The sequence below is a fragment of the Phascolarctos cinereus genome, unplaced genomic scaffold (assembly GCF_003287225.1).
Source record: "Phascolarctos cinereus isolate Bilbo 61053 unplaced genomic scaffold, phaCin_HiC Scaffold_726;HRSCAF=1367, whole genome shotgun sequence".
NCBI classification, from domain to species: Eukaryota; Metazoa; Chordata; class Mammalia; order Diprotodontia; family Phascolarctidae; genus Phascolarctos; species Phascolarctos cinereus.
Window position 1 is genome coordinate 144,898,777 of NW_027556098.1, and position 20,270 is coordinate 144,919,046.

Below are 20,270 nucleotides of genomic sequence, written 5' to 3' on the forward strand. Positions count from 1 at the left end.
TCCCAGCAATTACCCAAATTAAATATGTTGATATAATTACCCCAATTACAGAATTGTACAACAGTTTAGTAAAAACCCTCATTTGGGGAGGAAAATGCAAAAAGAAAGAAACATATGAGCAGAAGAGCCCCGAGGTTGTGAAGTCCCTTGAGGGAATGTATCCTTTGCCTAACATGTAAAACTACCAGGCCGAGAGATGGGCTATTGAATATGTATGCCAGACCATTCTCCCAGAGCAAAATGGATAGGTTGCAATCCATAAGGTCAACCTGAATTCCTATAGCAATCTGAGGAAGATGTGGAATTCTCTGTCTATACCTCTACTGAGCTTTTATGTATGTCTTGGAATCCCTACTTTATCTCAGCCTGGACCATAGGTCCCAGGAGGACTAGTGTTTTGGTTGAGGCTGGAGCTAAGGAAAGCAGGAAGCAGGTCAGGCCCTAGGCAAAAAATGTCAATCAATCAACAAGACAAGGGACATACCAAAAATATACGACATAATTCCTACCCTTAATAACTCCTTCCATTTACATTCATTCATTCATTCCTTTGTTCATTCATTCAACAAGCATTCACTAAAAAAAAAAAAATCCTAGGCACAATATTAGGCCCTGGGGACATACAGACAAAACACAACAAAATGAAACTGAAAACAGTCCCTGTCCTCAAGGAACTTACAGTCTATGGAAGAAACAACATGAGCACAGAAGGGCAAATATATGTATGTGTATTATGTATATGTAAATATGTGTATACATAGAGATAGACATACTGATAGATAGCCAGAGGCCCCAGCAACTGAAGGGGATCAATATAGCTTCCCTATAGGAGGTGGCACTTGGGCAGAGCTTTGAAGAAAGCTAGGAATTCTATGAATTTATAAATCTGAGGCAAGGAGGGAGTACCTTCCCAGGATGGAGACAGAAGATCGAATGTCTTGCATAGGCCAGGTTGCCTCCAAAGGGAGGCTAGAACAGAGGAGTTTGTCTTATATTCCAGGGGCAGAAGGAAGCTACTGGAGTTTCTTGGGCAGGGAAATAATGCTTTAAGATATTTTAAGTGTTAATTCAGGACCGGCATTCAGGAGAGAGATAAGGGCTGGGAGTCATTTGCATAGAGATAACTGACTGGCTGCTAGGTGGACAGTGGATTAGAGTACTGGGCTTGGAATCTGGAAGACTCACCTTCCTGAGTTCAAATCCCTCCCAAATACGTACCACCTGTGTGACCCTGGGCAAGTCACTTTACCCCGTTTGCTTTAGTTCCTCATCTATAAAATGAGCTGGAGAAGGAAATGGCAAACCACTCCACAATCTTTGCCAAAAAATTCCAAGTGGGGTCACAGTCAAAAATGACTGAACAACCACAAATTGGTACCACCCATGAGAGACAGTCACAAGACCACCAAGAGACCAGAGAGGAAAGGATCCAAGACAAACTAGTAAGTAGCAGAACCAGGATTTAAACCCTTACACAAAAATACAAGCACTCTGGGACTTTACCTACAGTATCTCATGGGATCCTAAGAGGTAGCATTTTTATATACAGCACTTCCAGGTTTGCAAAGCCCCGAACATGTATTATCTGATCTCTACAACAACTCTTGGAAGTAGGGGTTATTCTCACTACTTAGAGAGATTTGCACAGGGTCAAACAGCAAGTGTCCAAGGGGAGATTCCAACTCAAGAAGCCTTCATAACTACAAGTACAGCACTCTATGTACTGCCTATTCTTGTTAACTATTATTCAGTCCTCACAACCACCCAATGAGGTAGGCAGTGTAAATACTGTTATCTCCATGGCTCTCTGGGGAAAACTGAAGTGACTTCCCTAAAGACAGCCTTCTATGGCATTTATATTCTAGCTGGGGAAACCAAACTAATGCATGCATACTACAACAGAGGACAAATAAGGGCAAAGGGGGTTCAGGGAAGGGAGTGATCAGTGTAGATCAGAGGAGAGCTTTGTCACAGAAATGTGATGCAATGGGAAGTCAGCAAAGTCTATCCTACACTCCCATTGTGCCTGTCTGGGCTCTTTCCTCCTTCATCACTGCACCCAGAGCCTGGGGCTCTGCTGGTCCTATCTGACCGAGTATTCAGTCACTCTAAAGCAAAAGGGAATTTCTTTTAATAAGGAAACTTGTGTTCTTAAACAGGGCCTAGAGAAGGTAATAAATAAACCTCAAATAGTGGAAACTTGGGCACCCAAGCACCTTGGTTTGGAGAGATATTGTGACATAGTGGGGTTCTTCTGGCATTCTTCAAAGTGGGTTACATAGGTGACCATCTTTTCCTTCTGGATGGGATAAAGGAAGAATAAAGGCCAGAGAACAAATCTTTGATAAAGGCTGAAGAAAATGCAGGTAGATTGCTAACTTTGCTCTGTCATTAAAGACCTGGCTGGATTAAACAGGCTGTATGTTTTTTGGTGAGGCAATTGGGGTTAAATGACTTGCCCAAAGTCACACAGCTAGTCAGTTATGTCTGAGGCTGGATTTGAACTTGGGTCCTCCTGACTCCAGGGCTGATATTCTATCCTCTGTGCCACCTTGCTGCCCCCAGGACCCATTTTTTAACAGTAGAACTTCACCCCTCTCACTTCTTATGCCGCTGCTATGGTTTTATTAATACTGTTTCTATAACATGGAACATGCCATGGCTAATGTGTTTTGGCAAACGTCTATCAACATGCCTTATTCATCTTTGAATGCCCACAGCAACCAGCACAGTGCCTGGCACCCAATACTTGTCAATAAATACTTGATTGATGGGTTGGCTAGCATCCATTAGTTTTCAGCAAATCTAGAGATTGTGCCTCTTCTACAGGCACCGGTTCAGTCCTGTCCTATCAGCGTTTAAAGCGGAAGCCCCTTATAGCCCAAAAGTTGGTAGGAATATCTTATCAGTGAGGTTACAGATTCAGTGGCCCATTGAAGTAGTTTACAAAGATCAGTGAATTGTAATGTCTCCACTAAATGCAAAACAGAAGGAAATAGGCTTTACCTGTAACAAGAGGGATTTAGATAGAAAGCATGACCAACCCCCCTAACATGGAGGCTGTGAGACTCTTACCTGAGGTGGCTTAACTCTGCTTCTCTGTGGAGGTAGAAATAAGCTGGATGACTGACCTTTTGAAGTCCTATCCTGATGTGAGTGAGACCTCAGCTTAATCCCTGAGGACTAGCTGCCTTGTGCATGTGTATACACTCACTCTCCCTCACACACACACACACACACAAACACACCCTTGGTTTGGAAGAGGGTAGGGGACAGCTAGGTGGTGCAGTGGACAAAGTATTGGACTGGAGTTCAAATCTGAAGAACCTGACTCCAAATCCAATCTCAGACATTTATTAGCTGTGTGACCCTGGGCAAGTCACTTAACCCTGTTTGCCTCAGTTCCTCATCTGAAAAATGAACTGGAAAAGGAAACAGCAAATCACTGCAGTATCTCTGTCAAGATAACCCAAAAAAATAGAGTCACAGAGTCAGACAACAGTGAAATAACTCAACAACAAACAATAACAAAAGAAAAACAATGAGAAAGGACGGACCAAAGAGGAATAAAAAGAAAAGCAGTCTTAGGCAAGAAAGGAAGTATTTCAAGGCCTAACTCCAGACCTGATGGTATCAGGGTGAGGGCAGTCCATTGATTCATCTGATTAACAGAAGCCAGGTTTTCACTGGTATTCCAAAGATGGGAATAGTAACTTAAGCAAAGGCAGAATCCTTGAATGGGAGATGGAAGATGACAAGGAAAGGCTTCTGAATAAAATGTATCTCTATTCCTCCGACTCATAAAGTGATGTTTGGCTGGTCCTCGGAATGCAAGGAGCTACAGAGCCTGGACTTTGTTCCCAATGAGCTATACGATAGTGTCAGGCACTGGACTGAGAATCAGGGAGTCTGGGCCCAAGGACTGACTCTGCTGCTCACCAACTACATGGCTTTAAAGCAAGTTCAAGTCACCTCTCAGAGAGGGTAGACCGAGGTGATCCTTAAGGGCCCTCGGAGCTCTGACAGTCCATGGCTCAAACAACAGATTGCCTATTTCCAAACCAGCATGAGACCAAAAACCATACTTCAGCAGTCACTTCCTAAAAGGACAAATAACCAGGGATATGACCTGACTAAAGACTTCATACTATGTTAGTTACAGACTTAGCTAACAATAGAGAACGAGGAGATTTGTAGAAAATATGTAGAAATAATGTTTCTGCTTATATTTCTAGCCCAAAAACTAATTCAAATAAGTGGTTTTGCCTGGATCACCATCCTATATAAATGAAAATCTGTATACATTTTTTAAAGTGTGTTTGAATTTCCTAAGCATAAGATTTTATGTCAGGGCACCAGCCTTGAGCAACACTTTCAATGCAGATAATTAGCCATTGGAAGAGGACTTCAAATAAATACATAATCTGTCTACTGTTCCTCTCAAACTATAGATAACAGCAATTCATATTAATGGTAAAAAGCCAAAATAAAGTAGAGAACACACAATGTGAGGTGAGTACTTAGGTCAAATAACGCTTGTATTTAGCTTTTCCCTACCCAATGCATCAATTTTGAGGGCTAAACTTCCCCGAACATTATATGCTGCAAGAACAGTATTCTCAATCTTGCTTTTTTTTATTTACTTAAACTGTACACAAATGTAAAATACTTTAACAGCAAATCTATGTGAAAATTGTTTGGTTTTAAATTATTATGAAACAGAACCTAAAAGGAACTTTATTAAATAAACATAATGGGGATGTAAAGATGCACTTCTCCATTCTACAGCTGACATTTTCTTTCTACATTCTGTGTGCGTATGGTATAGAAAAAAAACATTGAACTGAATAAACAAAATCCATTTGTACCCTGAAATAATTGGCAGGCCACCCAAGGGATTGCTCGAAATGTCTACATCCTATGTGATGGCCTAGCCATCTAATAAAAAATCACAACTAATACGTTGGCCTCTTTGGTTCCAAAATTATGTATAATACATTTAACTGTATTCGTTTTTGCTGCTATAAAAATAACTTTTTTTTCAAATGGCAGTTTTTGACTAATCATGCAACTAAATCAGTGCAAACATTAAAAGCAATCATTCGCTTAAAAAAGAAGCAAAAGATTTCATTTCAAGTATAAAAAATATAAAAAGTCATTATTTGAAGTCCAGTTTCACCTAATATGGGTCAACACTTTAAATTGCATAGCTCGTGTGGCACCTGTTTAACTAGATAGAGAGCCACAGTGAATGCACTGTCAAGTGCCACTTCTGAAGACATGGATGGAGATCAGCAACTGCTGCAGAGTGGGCCTTCAAGCTGTTTTGCAAGTGCTATGCTGGATTGGTGTTTTCTGAACTTCTTGGCCGTGGTAGACATCTCCCGGTGAGGAAACCGAAAGCATTCATCCTCCTCCTTCCCAAGACCAGTGAAAACTCGGCTGCTCTGCGGACACTAGGTGAAACGCTGGGTGCTCTGATCATGCATGCATCCATCCATCATGTCACTTCTGCTTTGGGGGACCACTGCTGGGTTCGTGGGCCACAGAGGGCTTGTTAGCCCAGCCCCGACTGGTCCTGGAGAAAGGCCCCATACAAGAATACAGACTGCAACTTGGAATTTTTCCCCCCACTTAGGACAGTTCAGATTTTTAACTGAAGGTCAGACCAGGGAGGAAAAGGCCCTTTTCAGTTTTACACAACTGGCATATTGATCTATGAACTCCTTCTGTGATCAGTTAAAGCATCAAATAATGTGTCTCCCCACCACCACCCCCCAAATCCCTCTCCACCCCCACCCCTCAATCTCATCTGGATGACAAGTCAGGGAACAGCGCAAGTCACACTGTTTTTGCCTCTGCATGACTGTCTCTGCCTGACTGTTTTCTCTCAGAGCCTCCCTCTCCTTTTTTCTGGAAGGGCTGCAGGAAGAGACGTATATCTGTGATTCTCAACATCACTGAGCCTGAAACGTGAGAAGAAGCCATCACCTTCAGTAGCAGGTAGAGCCTTAAAAGGTGACAGTCACTCTTACAGCAACACATAAGAAAACATAGCTCATACTGCACCCCCCAAACCCCCGCCTCATTCCCTGGCTCCCCATCGTCCTCAAGCGCTCTCTCTTTGTGCTTTTATGTGAGCATGGAGAACTCATTTCAGTTCAGCTTGGACAGCTGGTGGGAATAGCGGCTGCTTACCCATTCGCTCGGACTGACAGGCGTTTTGAGATAGGCTGCCATTTGTCACTGTATCCATTTGCTAGTATTCTGGAAGCTGCTCAGTGGGTGGCTCTGTGTGTGTGTGTGTGTGTGTGTGTGTGTGTGTGTGTGTGTGTCCGTGTGTCTGTGTGTCTGTGTGTGTGTGTACATGTGCATTCTAAGGTATTTCATTTCATTCATGGGTTCTCTTTTTTTTCAAGCAGTGGCAAAATTTAAATGTCCAAGATTCGCAAGCCGGCACCATCTTTGCACCCCAGTGAAATGGCCACATCCAACTCTCCACAGTGACTTTTGTCAACACCGATGTCTGGAAGGATCTAGTCTGGGAATGTTCTCCCCCCACCCCAGCTTCCCCACCCCTTAAATCAAGCACAGCCACATTCTTCCACAATCATATTGGGAACGTCCCTCTTCACAATGTTGTATTCATCGTCAAAGTACAGCATTGACATTGTGCTGAGTTTTGTTGGAATGCAACAGGAGTTCACGGTCCCTGGGTTCAGCCCTCGCATTCGGTACTGATTCACCACAGCGGTGTGAAAAGAGGAAGCTGACCCTGGGACTCCGGCCAAGTAGGCCGGGCAGCTCCCTTCACAGTAATTCCCATAGTAACCCGTGGGCGCAATGATCCAGTCATTCCACCCAATGAGTCGGAAGTCAATAAAAAACTGTTGCCTGCAACAGAGATTGGTCCTGCCGTCACACTCCAGCCCCCTTTTTCGGATTCGGTGCTTGTTGTCGGCTAGTCTGGCCTGTACTACCAAGAAGGGTCGGTGTGATTCTTCCCCAGGGTCCACAAAGACAGGGACCACTGCAAGCTCTTCACAGCCCTCACACTGGAGTTCCAGGTTCAGCCTCCTCTCCCCTTTCTCAAACAGGGACTGAATTGCCTCAGTCAGGGGGAAAGTGTGCCAGCCACTTCTCTTGAGGTCTACCTTTTTCTCCACCACATTCCACTTGTCACTTCGGTCCAGATCCTGGAAGTACACTTTGATCCGGACTTTCCGTCGGGTGCCTTTCTCAAGGACATAAGGGAGCAATTTCAAGTATAACCACAGGCTGGCCTGCACCACAAACAGATTCTGGTTGCCCTCATTGGAGATAAAGAAATACAGGCGGACCCTGGAGGAGGCAAGGTCATCTGTGGAGAAGGGGAAAACATACCAAATTAATCCAAGAAGATAAGGCAAATGGGGGAAATTCAGACAACTTTTTTTTTTCCTGAATGATGCTAGAATTTGTGTTCACCAAACAGATGGAAAAAGTTAGTGACCAGAAATACTGTTCCCAAGCCCCAGCGTCTCTAAATGTATCCTGGGAGAGACTGAAAAAATAATTTCCCATTGAGAAATTCGGATCAGGTTAGAGCTGGAGGGTCCAGGCCTATAAAATCCTGCCTCACCTCTCTGGGGCCAGGATCCCTGGAGACAGATTGTCAGGCCTCAAAGCTAAACAGAGGAACTTGTAAAGATGCCAAGATCTTAACAAGTTGTGATGGGTATCTGTGAAATCTGAAAAACAAAACCGGGATTGCACGGAGGTTCTTTGGGTGGGTTGGCTTTTTTTTTTTAAGTTAGGGCATTGCAAAATAGACCTCAGCTACCTCCTCTTTTCACTAGAGTCTGTTTACCTAAGCATGATCCAATACCTGGTGAAACCTCCACAGCAAACAAACCATCTCTGCTCTGATTTTCAAACACTTGGAACATGTGTTTCTGGAGCTATAAGCTACAGTCCTCATTTCAGATCAGTTTTAGGGAAGAGGACAATTCAGCCTTGAAAACTCTGGTCCAGTGCTTTGGCCAGACCCTGACTCCTAGGTAATGGATATGCTCAAAGTCTCTAGGGAAGAGAAGGCTGGTTTGTTAGTTTTCTCAATAATTCAGCTCTATGAGAAAAGGGCTGTGCCAACTGATAGGTAACTCCTCTCCCATACTGCATTTCAATTACTTTTCCCTTCTGATGGCTTCTACCTTTTTTTTTAACCTTTTTTTTTTTTGCAGTAAGGACAAATGAAGCAATTGTGTAGCAACTGCACAGCATTATCACATATACCACCCCCCACCTTTCCCCTGCCCCCAGTCCTCTCCACTTTCCCTGACTTGCTTCTTTAATAACACTGACATCCACCGTTAGAAACCGGGAAAGCTGCAGCCTTAAAAGCTGCTACTGGATGAACTGCCTGTGACCGGAATATGTTATTTATAACCCAAAAGGTCCATTCTATGGAATGGACCAGAAATATCATAACCCCTACTGTCCTTTTGTGCTATCAGGATTAAAGTTTCATGGCAAAGGGGATAGATAACATTTCCACCTTGGGCCCCAAAGCTCCTTTTAATCTAGGTCCTCTAATTATGCATCATACTTTCAATTACTACTGCAGATGGCAGAGAGAGCCCTGTATTTCCAAATGGTTTCCCTCTTAGTGATTTTTCTTCTTTTTTTTTCTATTCATGTTCATGCAAAACTTTTTAATCCCTGAGTCCCCCCTCCCAAAAAAATATCTCAAACAGATTCTGGCTGCTTATTTGCAAAATATTCATTTCTATTTCTGAGAGATCCCATTTAGGTTTACTTAACTGCCTTCCTGTTACAATACATCTCTCATCTGCTTCCTCTGGAAGTACTCTCTGTATAAATATGATCTAAAGGGCGGCACAAAAGCAAACCAACATCATTCGTGTCCTGAAAAAAGACAGCAGAGCCAGAGCTACTTTCATAGCAGGGCCTTTTTCCTCTTTCTTCTAATGTTCTGAAATACTTTCTTCCTTGATTTTTACATATAGTCAGTTATAAAATCTGGGATCCCAAGCAAAAAACAAAAACAAAACACCATCAGAAAGGCCCCTTGCCCTTTGTTAACAGCAAAATAACCGTATTCTAGCCAAGAGGTATCCCCACACACCCCCTGCAATGCAGGTGCTGATTGGGTAGTATTTATGCCTTTGCTATTGACATGTATTTATTTATGGATGCATCTTTACCTATATAAATTATGGGACCTGTTGAAAATGTATTTAAAAGAAGCAGTTTTATAATTCCATGAGTAACTACAGCGTGTTATCAGCGCAACTGTACACACGTCTTGCAATTACAACCCAGACTCTAGGAATACTAGTATTCATGGATGATATGCAATTGGAGTACTTACACACGCATACCATCCATGTATGTCAACAAGAATATATATCCCACTGTAAGCCTATCTTCCAATCATAAGAAACACAAACATTAAGCAATCAGTGAGCAAGTGTACAGATAGACAGGGCCAGATCGCTACTAACCATGGGGTAGCAGACAAGTAAAAAGATGTATGTAGCTGACATTCACGTACAGAAGATGAAGAGAACCGCAGAGAAAAGTAGGCACAGTAAACAGGTAGAAATGGTTTTATATATATAGCCTGGAGGGGGTGGGTGAAGACAGACCAGGCAATTCTATAGGAAACAGAGAGCACCAGCAATGATTTTTTAAAAAATAGATATGTATATATAGGAGTATAGAAATGCAGAGCTAACTTAGAAAGCCAGAGAGCCAGTGAGATAGATACATAGATAAATTACTAAGAAAGGTAGATTGGTGAATGAGCCTGACAGATGATAAATGATTGACCATTTAAATGAAGGACTGTGGCTGGAACACGGGGAGGGCTGCACGAGAGATGACAGATGAGCGAATTAATTAGAGATGCAGCAGGTGGAAAGACAGATAGAGTTGGGGTCAGAAAAACACCAAATGAGGCTGGAGAAGAAACGGATGGCTGTATTGATAAAGAAACGGGAGGAATGAAAGCTAGGGGGCAGGGATAAGAAGGAACTGAAGGGGCCAGGGGGGAAGCTGACCAAGTGCGGCGGCGACGCTGGTCCCCACCCACCTGTCTCAGCGAAGCTGATGATCTCTGACACCTGTTCCTGGCCGTCTGAGCCCGAGCTGGCATGCCCGTCGAGGTGCGGGATCTCCATTCGGCCGTCTTCCCGCACCTTTCCCGCATGCAGCTTGCGCAGGGCGGTCACCATGGCGGCCTTGGGCACCGCGTGGGTGATGTTGGGGCGGCCCCGCATCTGCAGCCGGCTGAGAATGTGCCGCTTCACCGCCTCCAAGAAGTCGCCGTCCACTTTGCCCGGCTCCTCTGGGCGCCTGAAGCCACACGACGTGCAAGTATCTGGGGGGGCGCCCTCGGTTCCCGGAGGGGCGGCTGGGGAAGGCAGAGGTGTCGGCGAGCCCCAGGCCTCTGGACCCAGCCAGCCAGCTACCAGGAGCAGAAGGCAGGCGGCTCCCAGCGCCCTCCCGGGCAGCCCGTCCATGGTGCGCAAGGAGGGCGCAGAAAGGGAGCCGGGGATACAACGCGCTCCCTCCCCCGCCCCCCAAAGCTCTGGTCCTCCTCCCCGCGCTGACTGCTAAGCGCCCGGAGTGGAGGTCTGGGGTCGGGGGGGGTGGGGGAAGGGGAAGGCTGGTTGGGGTGGGAGGTAGGGAGTATGTAGCCTCGGCGGCAGTTCTTTGCTTGGGGAGGAAGGGGAGGAGGACGTGGGGAGAAGCGAAGCGAAGGAAAGCGCGCACGGGAGGAACCCGGGGCGGGGAGGGGAAGGGGGAGGGGGTGAGATGGAGGGAAGGCAACAGATCACGGGGGAAAGGGGGGAAGGGAAGCGAAAAGAAGAGAACCGGGCTGGGGCTTCGGGGAGGGGAAGCAGCGGCCGGAGCAGCCCCGGGACTGGAGGGGGAGGTAAGGAGAGAAGAAGAGAGCAAGCAACGGGGGTCACATCCAACTGGGTCCCTCAGAGCAAATCAAAATCTTCAGCTTTCTCTTCATTTCTCTTAGGATTTACCACCCCCGCAGTCCTCGCTTAAAAACAAAAAATTTTAAATTAAAAAATAAAGAAAAAGAAAAAATATTTTAGTCCGAAGTCGTCAAGGTGAGGTGAGAGGGCTTAATTCAACTTGGAAAAGAAGGAAGGCATAAAATGTTCCAGCACCGTCTCCGTGCTGTAGCGGGTCCCCAGGACACACACCTGAGCGCCCTCCCAGCAAAAGAAAACACAGTTTCTCCTCGAGGCAGCCAGTGCTGCTGCCGAGTCGTGACTCGCTGGGCTCCGCTTTATAGGGAGGCGCTGGGCACCCTGTCCTCTTAGCCCTTGCAGCTCCCTTGACGCGTCACGCAGCCAAAGTTGTCTTTAAGAAAGGCGGAAAAAAAAGGATCACATCAAGGAGCGACCCTCTGTCCTCACTCTGCCTCTCCTCTTCCTCCTCTCCCTCTGGATCGCTTATTTGTTGGTGATGATGGTGATGGTGATGATGGTGATGATGGTGGTGATTTTCCCCCCTTCTTCCTGTCGCTGCGGCGGAGGCGGTGTTTTTCAGATCTGGTGTCTAAAAGTCTCGCAATGCCCTCGGTGTGTGCATACATACACACGCGCGCGCGCGCGCACGCACACACACACACAGACATACACATACATATACACAGAGAGAGAGGGAGAAGGGGGGGCAAGACGGAGGAGAGGAGAGAGCTCGGTCCGAATGCAGCAGCTGCGAAATGAAAATCCTCTCTCGGTCAGATGAGTTCTTCTCTTTTGCCCTCTCCTTTTACTCTCCCTTTTTTTTTTCTCCGGGGGGGCGGAGGGGGGAAGCAACACAATCCCTTGTGTGCGTGTGTGTGTGTGTATTTGTATGTGTGTGTATGCGTGCGTCGCTTATAGACGCTGGCCAAAAAAAAAAAAGGCTTTGCGTTGCAGTAGTGGATGGTGTCTCTCCTCTCTTCTGATTCTCCACCCCCCCCCCGGGAGGAGGAGGAGGAGGAGGAGGAGAAAGAGGAGGAGAAGGAGGAAGGGAGGGAGTCAGAGAGGCTGTTCAGGTTGGTGTCCCTTCTGCTTGCCCCCCCATACACAGACACACACATCACACATACATACACATACACACATAATATATACACACCTTTTGCTTCTTCCCCCTTCTCTCTTTTTTTAAGGAGAGGAACGGGGAGGGAAAACCACCCCCTTTGTCTCCCCATTCCCATTATGGTGCTACTTTTTTTTCCATTTGAAACTTATATCGGAGTTCTAACCACGTGAGGAAACTCCAACCTCTAAACGACTCCGCGGACTTCGAGATCAAAAAAGACGTTATTTGTTATGATCGTATCATTGTTTTATGCCTCTTATTTCCCCTTGCACCCCAATGTGCTGGGGTACTTAACTTCCTGAGGCGGGTGGGTAATAGGGACCCCAGTTTGCTCCTTCACTGTCTGTCCATAGCACATAAAAGCCTTTCCCCAAAGCGTGCCCTTCCCCCAACTTAGCCAGGCTCACTCCTTTCCCTCATTCCACCCCCTCCCGCACATCCGTAGCAAACTACTAGCTTCTATTTGTCTGTTACGATATACGACTCATACTGGCCCCTCTGCCGTCTCTTCAATCCCTCACCAATCACAGATAAATCACGACTAGAGATAGGGGGATGGGGGAATTGCAAATAACAACTACATTCCATAGCAAATTGCAATGTAAACAATATGAGTGGATTTTTTTTTAGGAGTGAGAGGTTGGGAATTTTCTCCTGGAGTTGAGGGATGGGGGGAAGGGGTGTCAAGAAGACCTAAGTAAGTGAAGCAGGCTATATTAAGAGGAATAATTACAAATCTTTTCCGGGCTGCAATGCCCTCCAGCGTCAAGGGCTGGTGATCCTTCATCTCCGAGGTGTGAGCAGGGGGCGGGTCTGAGGAGTTAGCTGGTGTGGCGCTTCTAGGAGGTTCATGGAGGTGGAGGAGGTAGAGAAGATAAGGGGCCCAAGTGGAAATAGCCTGGGAGCTGGGTAGGGAATCCCCAGAATGCTGACACCCTTCACCTTCTGTGGCCCTTAACAGTGACACCCCCCACCACCACCATGGTGTGCTAGGATTGGGGCATCTAGGCTGAATCAGACCACTTACTAAAAGAAGGTGCCTCTGAATCTTTAAACTCCCCCATGAGCTACCAACTCCTTCCCCAACATCCTCTTCCACCCCCCCCCCAAAAAGAATCCCTACAATACAAATCATGTAACACCTTTCCTGGTATGTTTCGCTTACACATACCAGGATATATTGAGCTTTAAACACAACACTTTTTGATACTTACATCCCCATCCACCAATCCTACAATCTTATTCTCAGAATGTCTTCCTGCTTCCTTTTCCTCCTTAGACCTACATAACACAAAGTATGCTACAGTACTTTATATGCTCTCAATTGGAAATGGTAACTCTGTGCTTTCCCCCACACCCCCATTAAGATAATAAAACAAATATCCAGAGATACAGGCCAAATTCCATTCCCCCTCTCCCAAGCCCCCAACTGTACAAACTGCAGACATGGAAACCCAATAGTCATATGCTGACACCAACATCTTCCACAGAGCACAGAGTGTGCCAATAGCATAGCATACAAGCAATGGCCCTGGCACCTGCCGCCCCCTCAAACCGCACACTTGAACCTAGTACTCCACAGCAGACACACCCCATTCCTATATACTCTCACCTGCCTGACACAGAGCTGAACTGCAGGCCTTGAGTTGGCCACCTTTTCCAAAGTCACAGTTTCTATCTTTCCTCTTCTAAATGGAAGGAGAGCAGAGGAAGCATTCCTATAGTTTCTTTATAATAAATTAGAAGTATTATATGTGGAGTGAAAATGCAAAAAGGAAGACTCCACACACACACACCCTAAGGCTAGCCAAATGCCCATTTTTACCATAACTGGTAGCTTCCTACCAGTTAAATGTCTATCTGTTAAATGTCTCTAAGCACCTTGTACAACCTTTGAGTAGCTAGAAATCTGGAGACAGAGCGCCCCCTCCCTTCCACTATGAGAATGGCCTTGTGATCTGCATTGGCCACTAGAGAATCTTCACTGAAGCAGTGACAAGATATGTGTGAAGGTGCAGGGGAGAAATGAGGAAGGTGACTGAGATGGGTGGCTAAGAAGGTCGAGAAGTACAGAGAGCAAAAGCTCTGAGTATGTTGCAAACACATACATACACAGGGAGAGAGGAAACAATTATGTACTTGAATATACATACCAGGAGACTGTGGGCCTTGTCTATTTGCTGAGCAAAGAGAAGGCTGGCTTATGTAGGCCTCCGAAAAGACATTCTCATAAATCTTGTGTTCCTTTTCCTGCCAGAGGCACTACGGTGACATTGTCTATGGAAGATAACTGCTATACCTGGGTTTCAACTTCTTTTCTTCCCCCAAAGCTAAGTCAAGACCTTAAGAGTAACGTGGTGACTGAAGTTTATGGGATATCACAGAGGCTTGGTGTTGGAAGAGGCCCTCAAGGTCCTCTAGTTCAACTAGTAAGTGAAGAAGAGTCCCTTCTCCAACATGGGGGGGGGGGGGCCTTAACCTCTCCAAGAGGATCTGGAGTAGGAAGGAGCTGGGAGAGAAGGGATTAAGGGTAGTAATAACTAACTTCAACCTACAAAGTTGGCAGCCTTTTTCCACAATTGTAATATAGACATCTGAGACACTACCCACCATAGACCTTATTTCTCCTCACTAGAAGTCTATAAGCAAAAGTTGGTGATCGTTTTTTGGTTAACAGACTGGTAAGGTTTTTAAAATGCTCAAAATAAAATACATAGGATTGCACAGGAAACCAATAAAATTGAAATTGTTATCAAGATTTAAAAAAAAGTTCATAGATCCCACTTTAAGACCCCTACAGGTCACCCCCTAGGAATAAGATTATATCTTGTTGCCTTCCTCATCTCTCTCCCAGGTCTCTGCCTTCAACCCCTGGTCTCATCCTGGTCTTCCTCCTTCATCTATTCTAGACACTCATCCTATGTTCTCTTCCCCAGGATTTACCTCAACTAACAGACCCAGTAAGTTGCCATGTGAAGGTTAAGGTGTTATCCCATGCCAGAGATCTGCATTTTAATAGAGACTGTTGGAGGTAGGAAAATTTCAAACCCATAGAAGTAGATCACTAATGGTGGAATTTCAGGAATTGAAACAGGTAAGGGAAGATGTTATTGGGAAGAGTTCTGCCTGGTATTTTAATCAAGCCATGTAGGCATCAGCTTACACCTTGGATCCTAAGGCTGGCCCTGCCCACAGGAACTCTTCTTCTTCAGTCCCTACCGGCCTCCCTGACTCTTCCCATGATCAAAACATTGGATGCAAAATGAGGGAAGTAGGTATATGGATTATAACCCTTTGGGAAGGCGCATTCCTGGTTTAGGACTAAATAGCAAGATGGTACTTATGAAGAAGAAAAAGAAAAATCATTTCCCTCAGGATCTGGAGGAAATGGAAGGCTGGTGGAAGCAGGCCTTTGCTCCCACCTAGGGTAGGAGTTGTCATCCTTGCTGCCTTTTATCTGCTGTGAGGGAACTGGGTCAAGTGGTAGTCAGAAACCATCTGCTTGAGAAGCTGGGATAATCCCTGACCTATGCTGATTCCACCCAGCCCATAGGAACAGAGCGTAAATGAGGTCCTACCAGATCACCTCGTGGCTCTCTGAGGGGAGGAGGGAAATACAGTCATTCACTCCCAAATCCCCTCCCAGTGATATAGTGACAGGTTCCTGTTGCTTCAAATCCTCTTCTAACACCAGGCTGTCCATTCTAATCCAGATAATGACCTTGGCATTTGCTTTTCCTGCTTGCTATAGGGAGTCTGGGGAAAGGGAAACCTTAATTGCTAATAAAAAATACAAACTATTAAGAACTCAGAAACTATACCTAATTAATCAAATTTATCTCATCATCAATTATCATAACCATCATCAATGGAGGATAAAAAAAAAAAAGACTACTCCTCTGGCTATTGCCCAAACCCTCAAAAAGCAAGGCTTCCTGCTGTTACAGAGAAACTTCACCCCATAGTAGAGCAGACTGTGTGGTAGTGAGTTTAATGCCATGGATTATACTGGATGCAGAGGAAGGAAATTTCTTCTAAAGAATTCAAAGAGCTTTCATGCATTATTGCTTTCACATCTTCCATAATTAAGTGGCAATCTGGGGACAATAAGCTTATCTAAAAGAAGCAAATCCCAATTCAATTCAACAACGATTTCTTAAAACCCAGAAGGTACCAGCCCATCCTCTCTCCTTATTTTATAGATGAGGAAAATGAGGACCATAGAACTGATTCACCCAAGATCACATCAGTAAGTCACAAAACTAGGATTTGAACTCAGGTCCTCTGACTCAAAATATAATGCTTTTTCCATTAGACCTTGATATTTCCAGGGGTTGGTAGACACTGTCGAAAGATTCTGAATGTGGACAGAGGCCTAACATGGTGACTTTTGTGAAATTTTCAGGACACAGGCATATCAGTAACTTCATTTTGGTCATTTTGAAGTGACCCCTGTAAGGTGTCCCTGTAGAGTTACCAGATTCACAAAGGGAGCCTAACAAAACCCGGGAGTTCCAGGGGGCTGGTCAAGGGTCATTTACAAATTTGCCTTTAGGGGAGGAGGCGTAGTAGGGTCTACCTAGAACAAGCTGGAAAGGCCTTCAGAGGCCACCTACTCTTTTCCAATTCCCTCATTTTCCAGATGAGGAAAAAAAGGCCCAGGGAGGTTAAGGTACTTGCACAAAATTGGTTAGGCAGGAATATGATTAATATGTCTTCCTCCAAGTGTCAAATATCCTCCACATGTCAAAATCATACCCTATTTCTTGAGAGATAAAACAGAAAATTTTGTTCAACAACCTTTGATCATTAATATCAAGCAAGGAATAATAAAATAGAGGGCAGGAGGGCTGTTGCCAAATCCCACACATAACTGTGGCATCTGAATAATTAAACAGGAACAACTGGATTCCAGATGGAATTCAGTGTCATGCCACACTGATTACTGAACTCACAGGTAACAGGAAATTCCCATAGGAGCACAAGGACTGAGAGTCAAATGGATAAAGCAGATAGCTATGGTTCTCCCAAGTGTGCTCAGTTTATGCTTAAGTTTGTACCAAAGTAATTACCAAAATGAAAACACTGCCTTGCATGGGCTCTAAAAATTTTTCAGTCCCACTGATTTCTATCTTTCAAGGCAGCTCCAACAATAATAAAAATAAATTTATTTATCACCTACTTTGTGTAGGACACTGGAAGGTAGGGGGGGTGGGGAAGAGAAGGTCTATGAAGTTTAAACAAAACATGATTCCAGCCACCCTCACAGAGCTTATAGTCTGGTACAGGAATAGGATATTAACAGACAGTGAAAATATGCAATATTACATGGTAAGTCTATTGCAGTTACGAAACACTATAACAAGGTAGAATTTTGTAATGAATGTTTTTTTCCTATAATTAGATGGGACTTCATTTATTTACCAGTGCATTTCTTAACTGGATAGCTCTCAATTTGCCACATCCTGGAAGCTAAATTGGAATGGATCTTACAGTCATTTTACAAATGACATAGCTAAAGCACAGAGAATGGCTCAAACAAATTACACAACGAACAGACATTTGAATTAAAGTTGGATGACATAATTACTACCTCGACAATGTAATATTAAATTGTTTGAGTATATATGTTTTCACATCCTCTTTTATTGGGAAATAATGTTGCTAACAGAGAAACCTGTCACAATTTAATTCAACCAACCTTTTAGGTGCCTACAATGTGATAGTTATACAAATACTGTGACCTGATAGGATAGAGTAAGATAAAGAGACAGCACAACCTCATACTCAACAAGCTTAAAATCTAATCATGTCGTGCCTTTTCTCTCTTGTTGCAAAGTGTATTTCTACAACCAGGTTTTGGCATTTCCATATCGTCCTTCTGATTCGAGGAAGTTATTTTTCTATGCTTTCTCCTAACATCATTTTGCCAAAACCTGATTTGTTAGTGATGGTGGTAGTGGTGGTTGCAATGTTAGGGATTAAGGAGGGCTGTTTTTTGTTTTTTTAGGAACAATAGTTTTTTTTTAAAAAAGTATTGTTAACACTTATTTTGGTGGCTTTTCCAAATAAATATGTTGCCATTCACACAATATGATGCTATTTCTTTCTGACCAAGAAGCCAGATGGGAAGGAAGAGGAAAGTCAAGTGAGATAAAACATGAGGCAAGGCTAGGAGGCAAACCTCTACCATTTTGCTAGACCAACCTGCCCTGGCAGGGGCCATTTACATTCTGTACAGTATCTAACACATTTTGGATACTTAGGAAATAATCAATAGCAGGCCACAAGCGTATGGCTGTCACAGGAAGCAGACTTTCTCAGAAAAACAGAGGAACTAAATACAGCAGTTGAATAGGTAATACATGTCATACTGTTAGTCATTACAGCTAGAAGATAAATTTTCACACATGCAGTTTTCTTATTTCTTCTTAAGTATATAATGATCCAATCATTTGTTTACATTTATTTGCATACTTAAATCCTAAAGGGCAACTGAACTCTTTTGTTGAACTTTTCTGTTGCTGTTCAACAATTAACTAGATTGATTTTATTAAAATACAAACCAATTATACAATTTGAAAGCCGGAATAGACCTTAAGATCACTTAGTTCAACTCACTCATTTTACAGATTAGAAAAGGGAGGCCACAAGAACCAAAGTAAGCTGCCCAAGGTCACAAGATAATAAGTTAGCCAACCTGCTAACTTTGAACCCAAGTCTTCAAACTACAAATCCAATATTCTTACCCAACCCCACCCCCATCACACATACTATCTATTCGTTTGAAACGCATCAAATTGATTTATGTTATAGGCTCCAGTCTTTAGGGCTGTCTTTTTATAAATAAATACACATTAAAATGCCATGCTACAGTATCTGGGAAAAAGTTATCATAAAAATTTAGGACCACACTGCTTCTACCCAAGATAAGACTCCTTCGGAGACCTCAGTAAAGTGGTCTCAATCTTGCCATTGAAGGCAACCCTGCAGGCAAAACAACTAGGGTTATAGAAAGAAAAAAAAGAAGAAAAGCAAGAACATAGCAAACTTAATCTCCCTCAAAGAGCATGGCCTATTGATTAGTTCATAAAGCTGTGTTAATTTCAAGTCTTCTCAATTTTCAGCACTTTCCCTTGGGCACAACCCTACTTCAAACCTCAGTGTTAGGCTCCTTTATAAAGCAGTCTCCTTTATTCACACTGCTTCTTCCTACCCCACCCCACCCCCCAAACTCAACTTCTCACCCACCTCCCCACTTCCCCACCCCACCCCCAAACCCTTGGATGTTATTTGTTAGGCGCTAATCTGAGAAAGGATGAATTTTTCACATACCTCCTCAGGCTCTCCCGCATTCAGCTCTTCCAGCATCATGCCTTTCCCATACATCAGATTGTGTATTGAAATGCCGGCAAAAAAAAAAAGTGAATGAAAAGGAAAGGATCAGATTTTTGCTTGATGGCTAAATGTATTTATATCTAATTAGGATACCCTACTGTGAGTGAAGCAAAGTGTTTTAGCTCCACCACAATAAGGGACAAGCACCTATTATACATTCACTCTATAGGTTGGCAAAGGATTTCCAGAGTCACAGTCCATATTAGTGCCACCAATATAATTGAGAGCATAACACACCAGCTGACAACACTATTTGGGGCCCTGCCTGCAGATACATCTACTTAAACAAATTTTATAAGTTGAATAGTTGCAATATGGTATTTTTCCTTTCTATATAAGAATTTTTTCCAAAGACAGACAAGTAGAAAGTGTCTTAAAGAAGATGAATAAAACATTGTATTTGGAAAACCTTATAGAATGGTATAGTGAACAGAGGATAGAGCACCGGCCCTGAAGTCAGGAGGACCTGAGTTCAAATACAGCCTCAGACCAAATACTTGACACTTACTAGCTGTGTGACCCTGGGCAAGTCACTTAAACCCAACTGCCAAAAAAAAAAAAGAATAGTATAGTATAGTGAAAAGTGCAGAAGACTTGGGAGCCAAAAGCTCTGGGTTCAGTCCTGGCTCTGCCTCTTACTAGCAATGTGACAATGTGGCATTACCTCTCAGAGCATCAGCCTCCTCACTTATAAAATGAGTAGCTTGTATGAGATTATTTTTGAAGTTGTTTTCTGCTCTGAGTTTCTATGA

General features: G+C 43.9%; 1 protein-coding gene across 1 annotated transcript; it reads right to left on the reverse strand.

Annotated features, from left to right (window-relative positions):
• Positions 1-4,623: 4,623 nt before the first annotated feature.
• Positions 4,624-18,535, reverse strand: INHBB (inhibin subunit beta B). The gene is made up of 2 exons (XM_020963094.2): positions 10,097-18,535; positions 4,624-7,360 (listed from the first exon to the last, which is right to left on the reverse strand). The coding sequence occupies exons 1-2, from the start codon at positions 10,524-10,526 to the stop codon at positions 6,585-6,587; spliced, it is 1,206 nt and encodes a 401-aa protein (XP_020818753.1). The 5' UTR covers positions 10,527-18,535; the 3' UTR covers positions 4,624-6,584.
• Positions 18,536-20,270: the final 1,735 nt, after the last annotated feature.

Excerpts from the sequence above, each read along its gene's own strand:
- INHBB (XM_020963094.2), bottom strand. The coding sequence starts at position 10,526 with ATGGACGGGCTGCCCGGGAGGGCGCTGGGAGCCGCCTGCCTTCTGCTC. Across the intron at positions 7,361-10,096 it reads CATCAGCTTCGCTGAGACAG|ATGACCTTGCCTCCTCCAGG; the intron begins GTGGGTGGGGAC and ends CCTTCTCCACAG.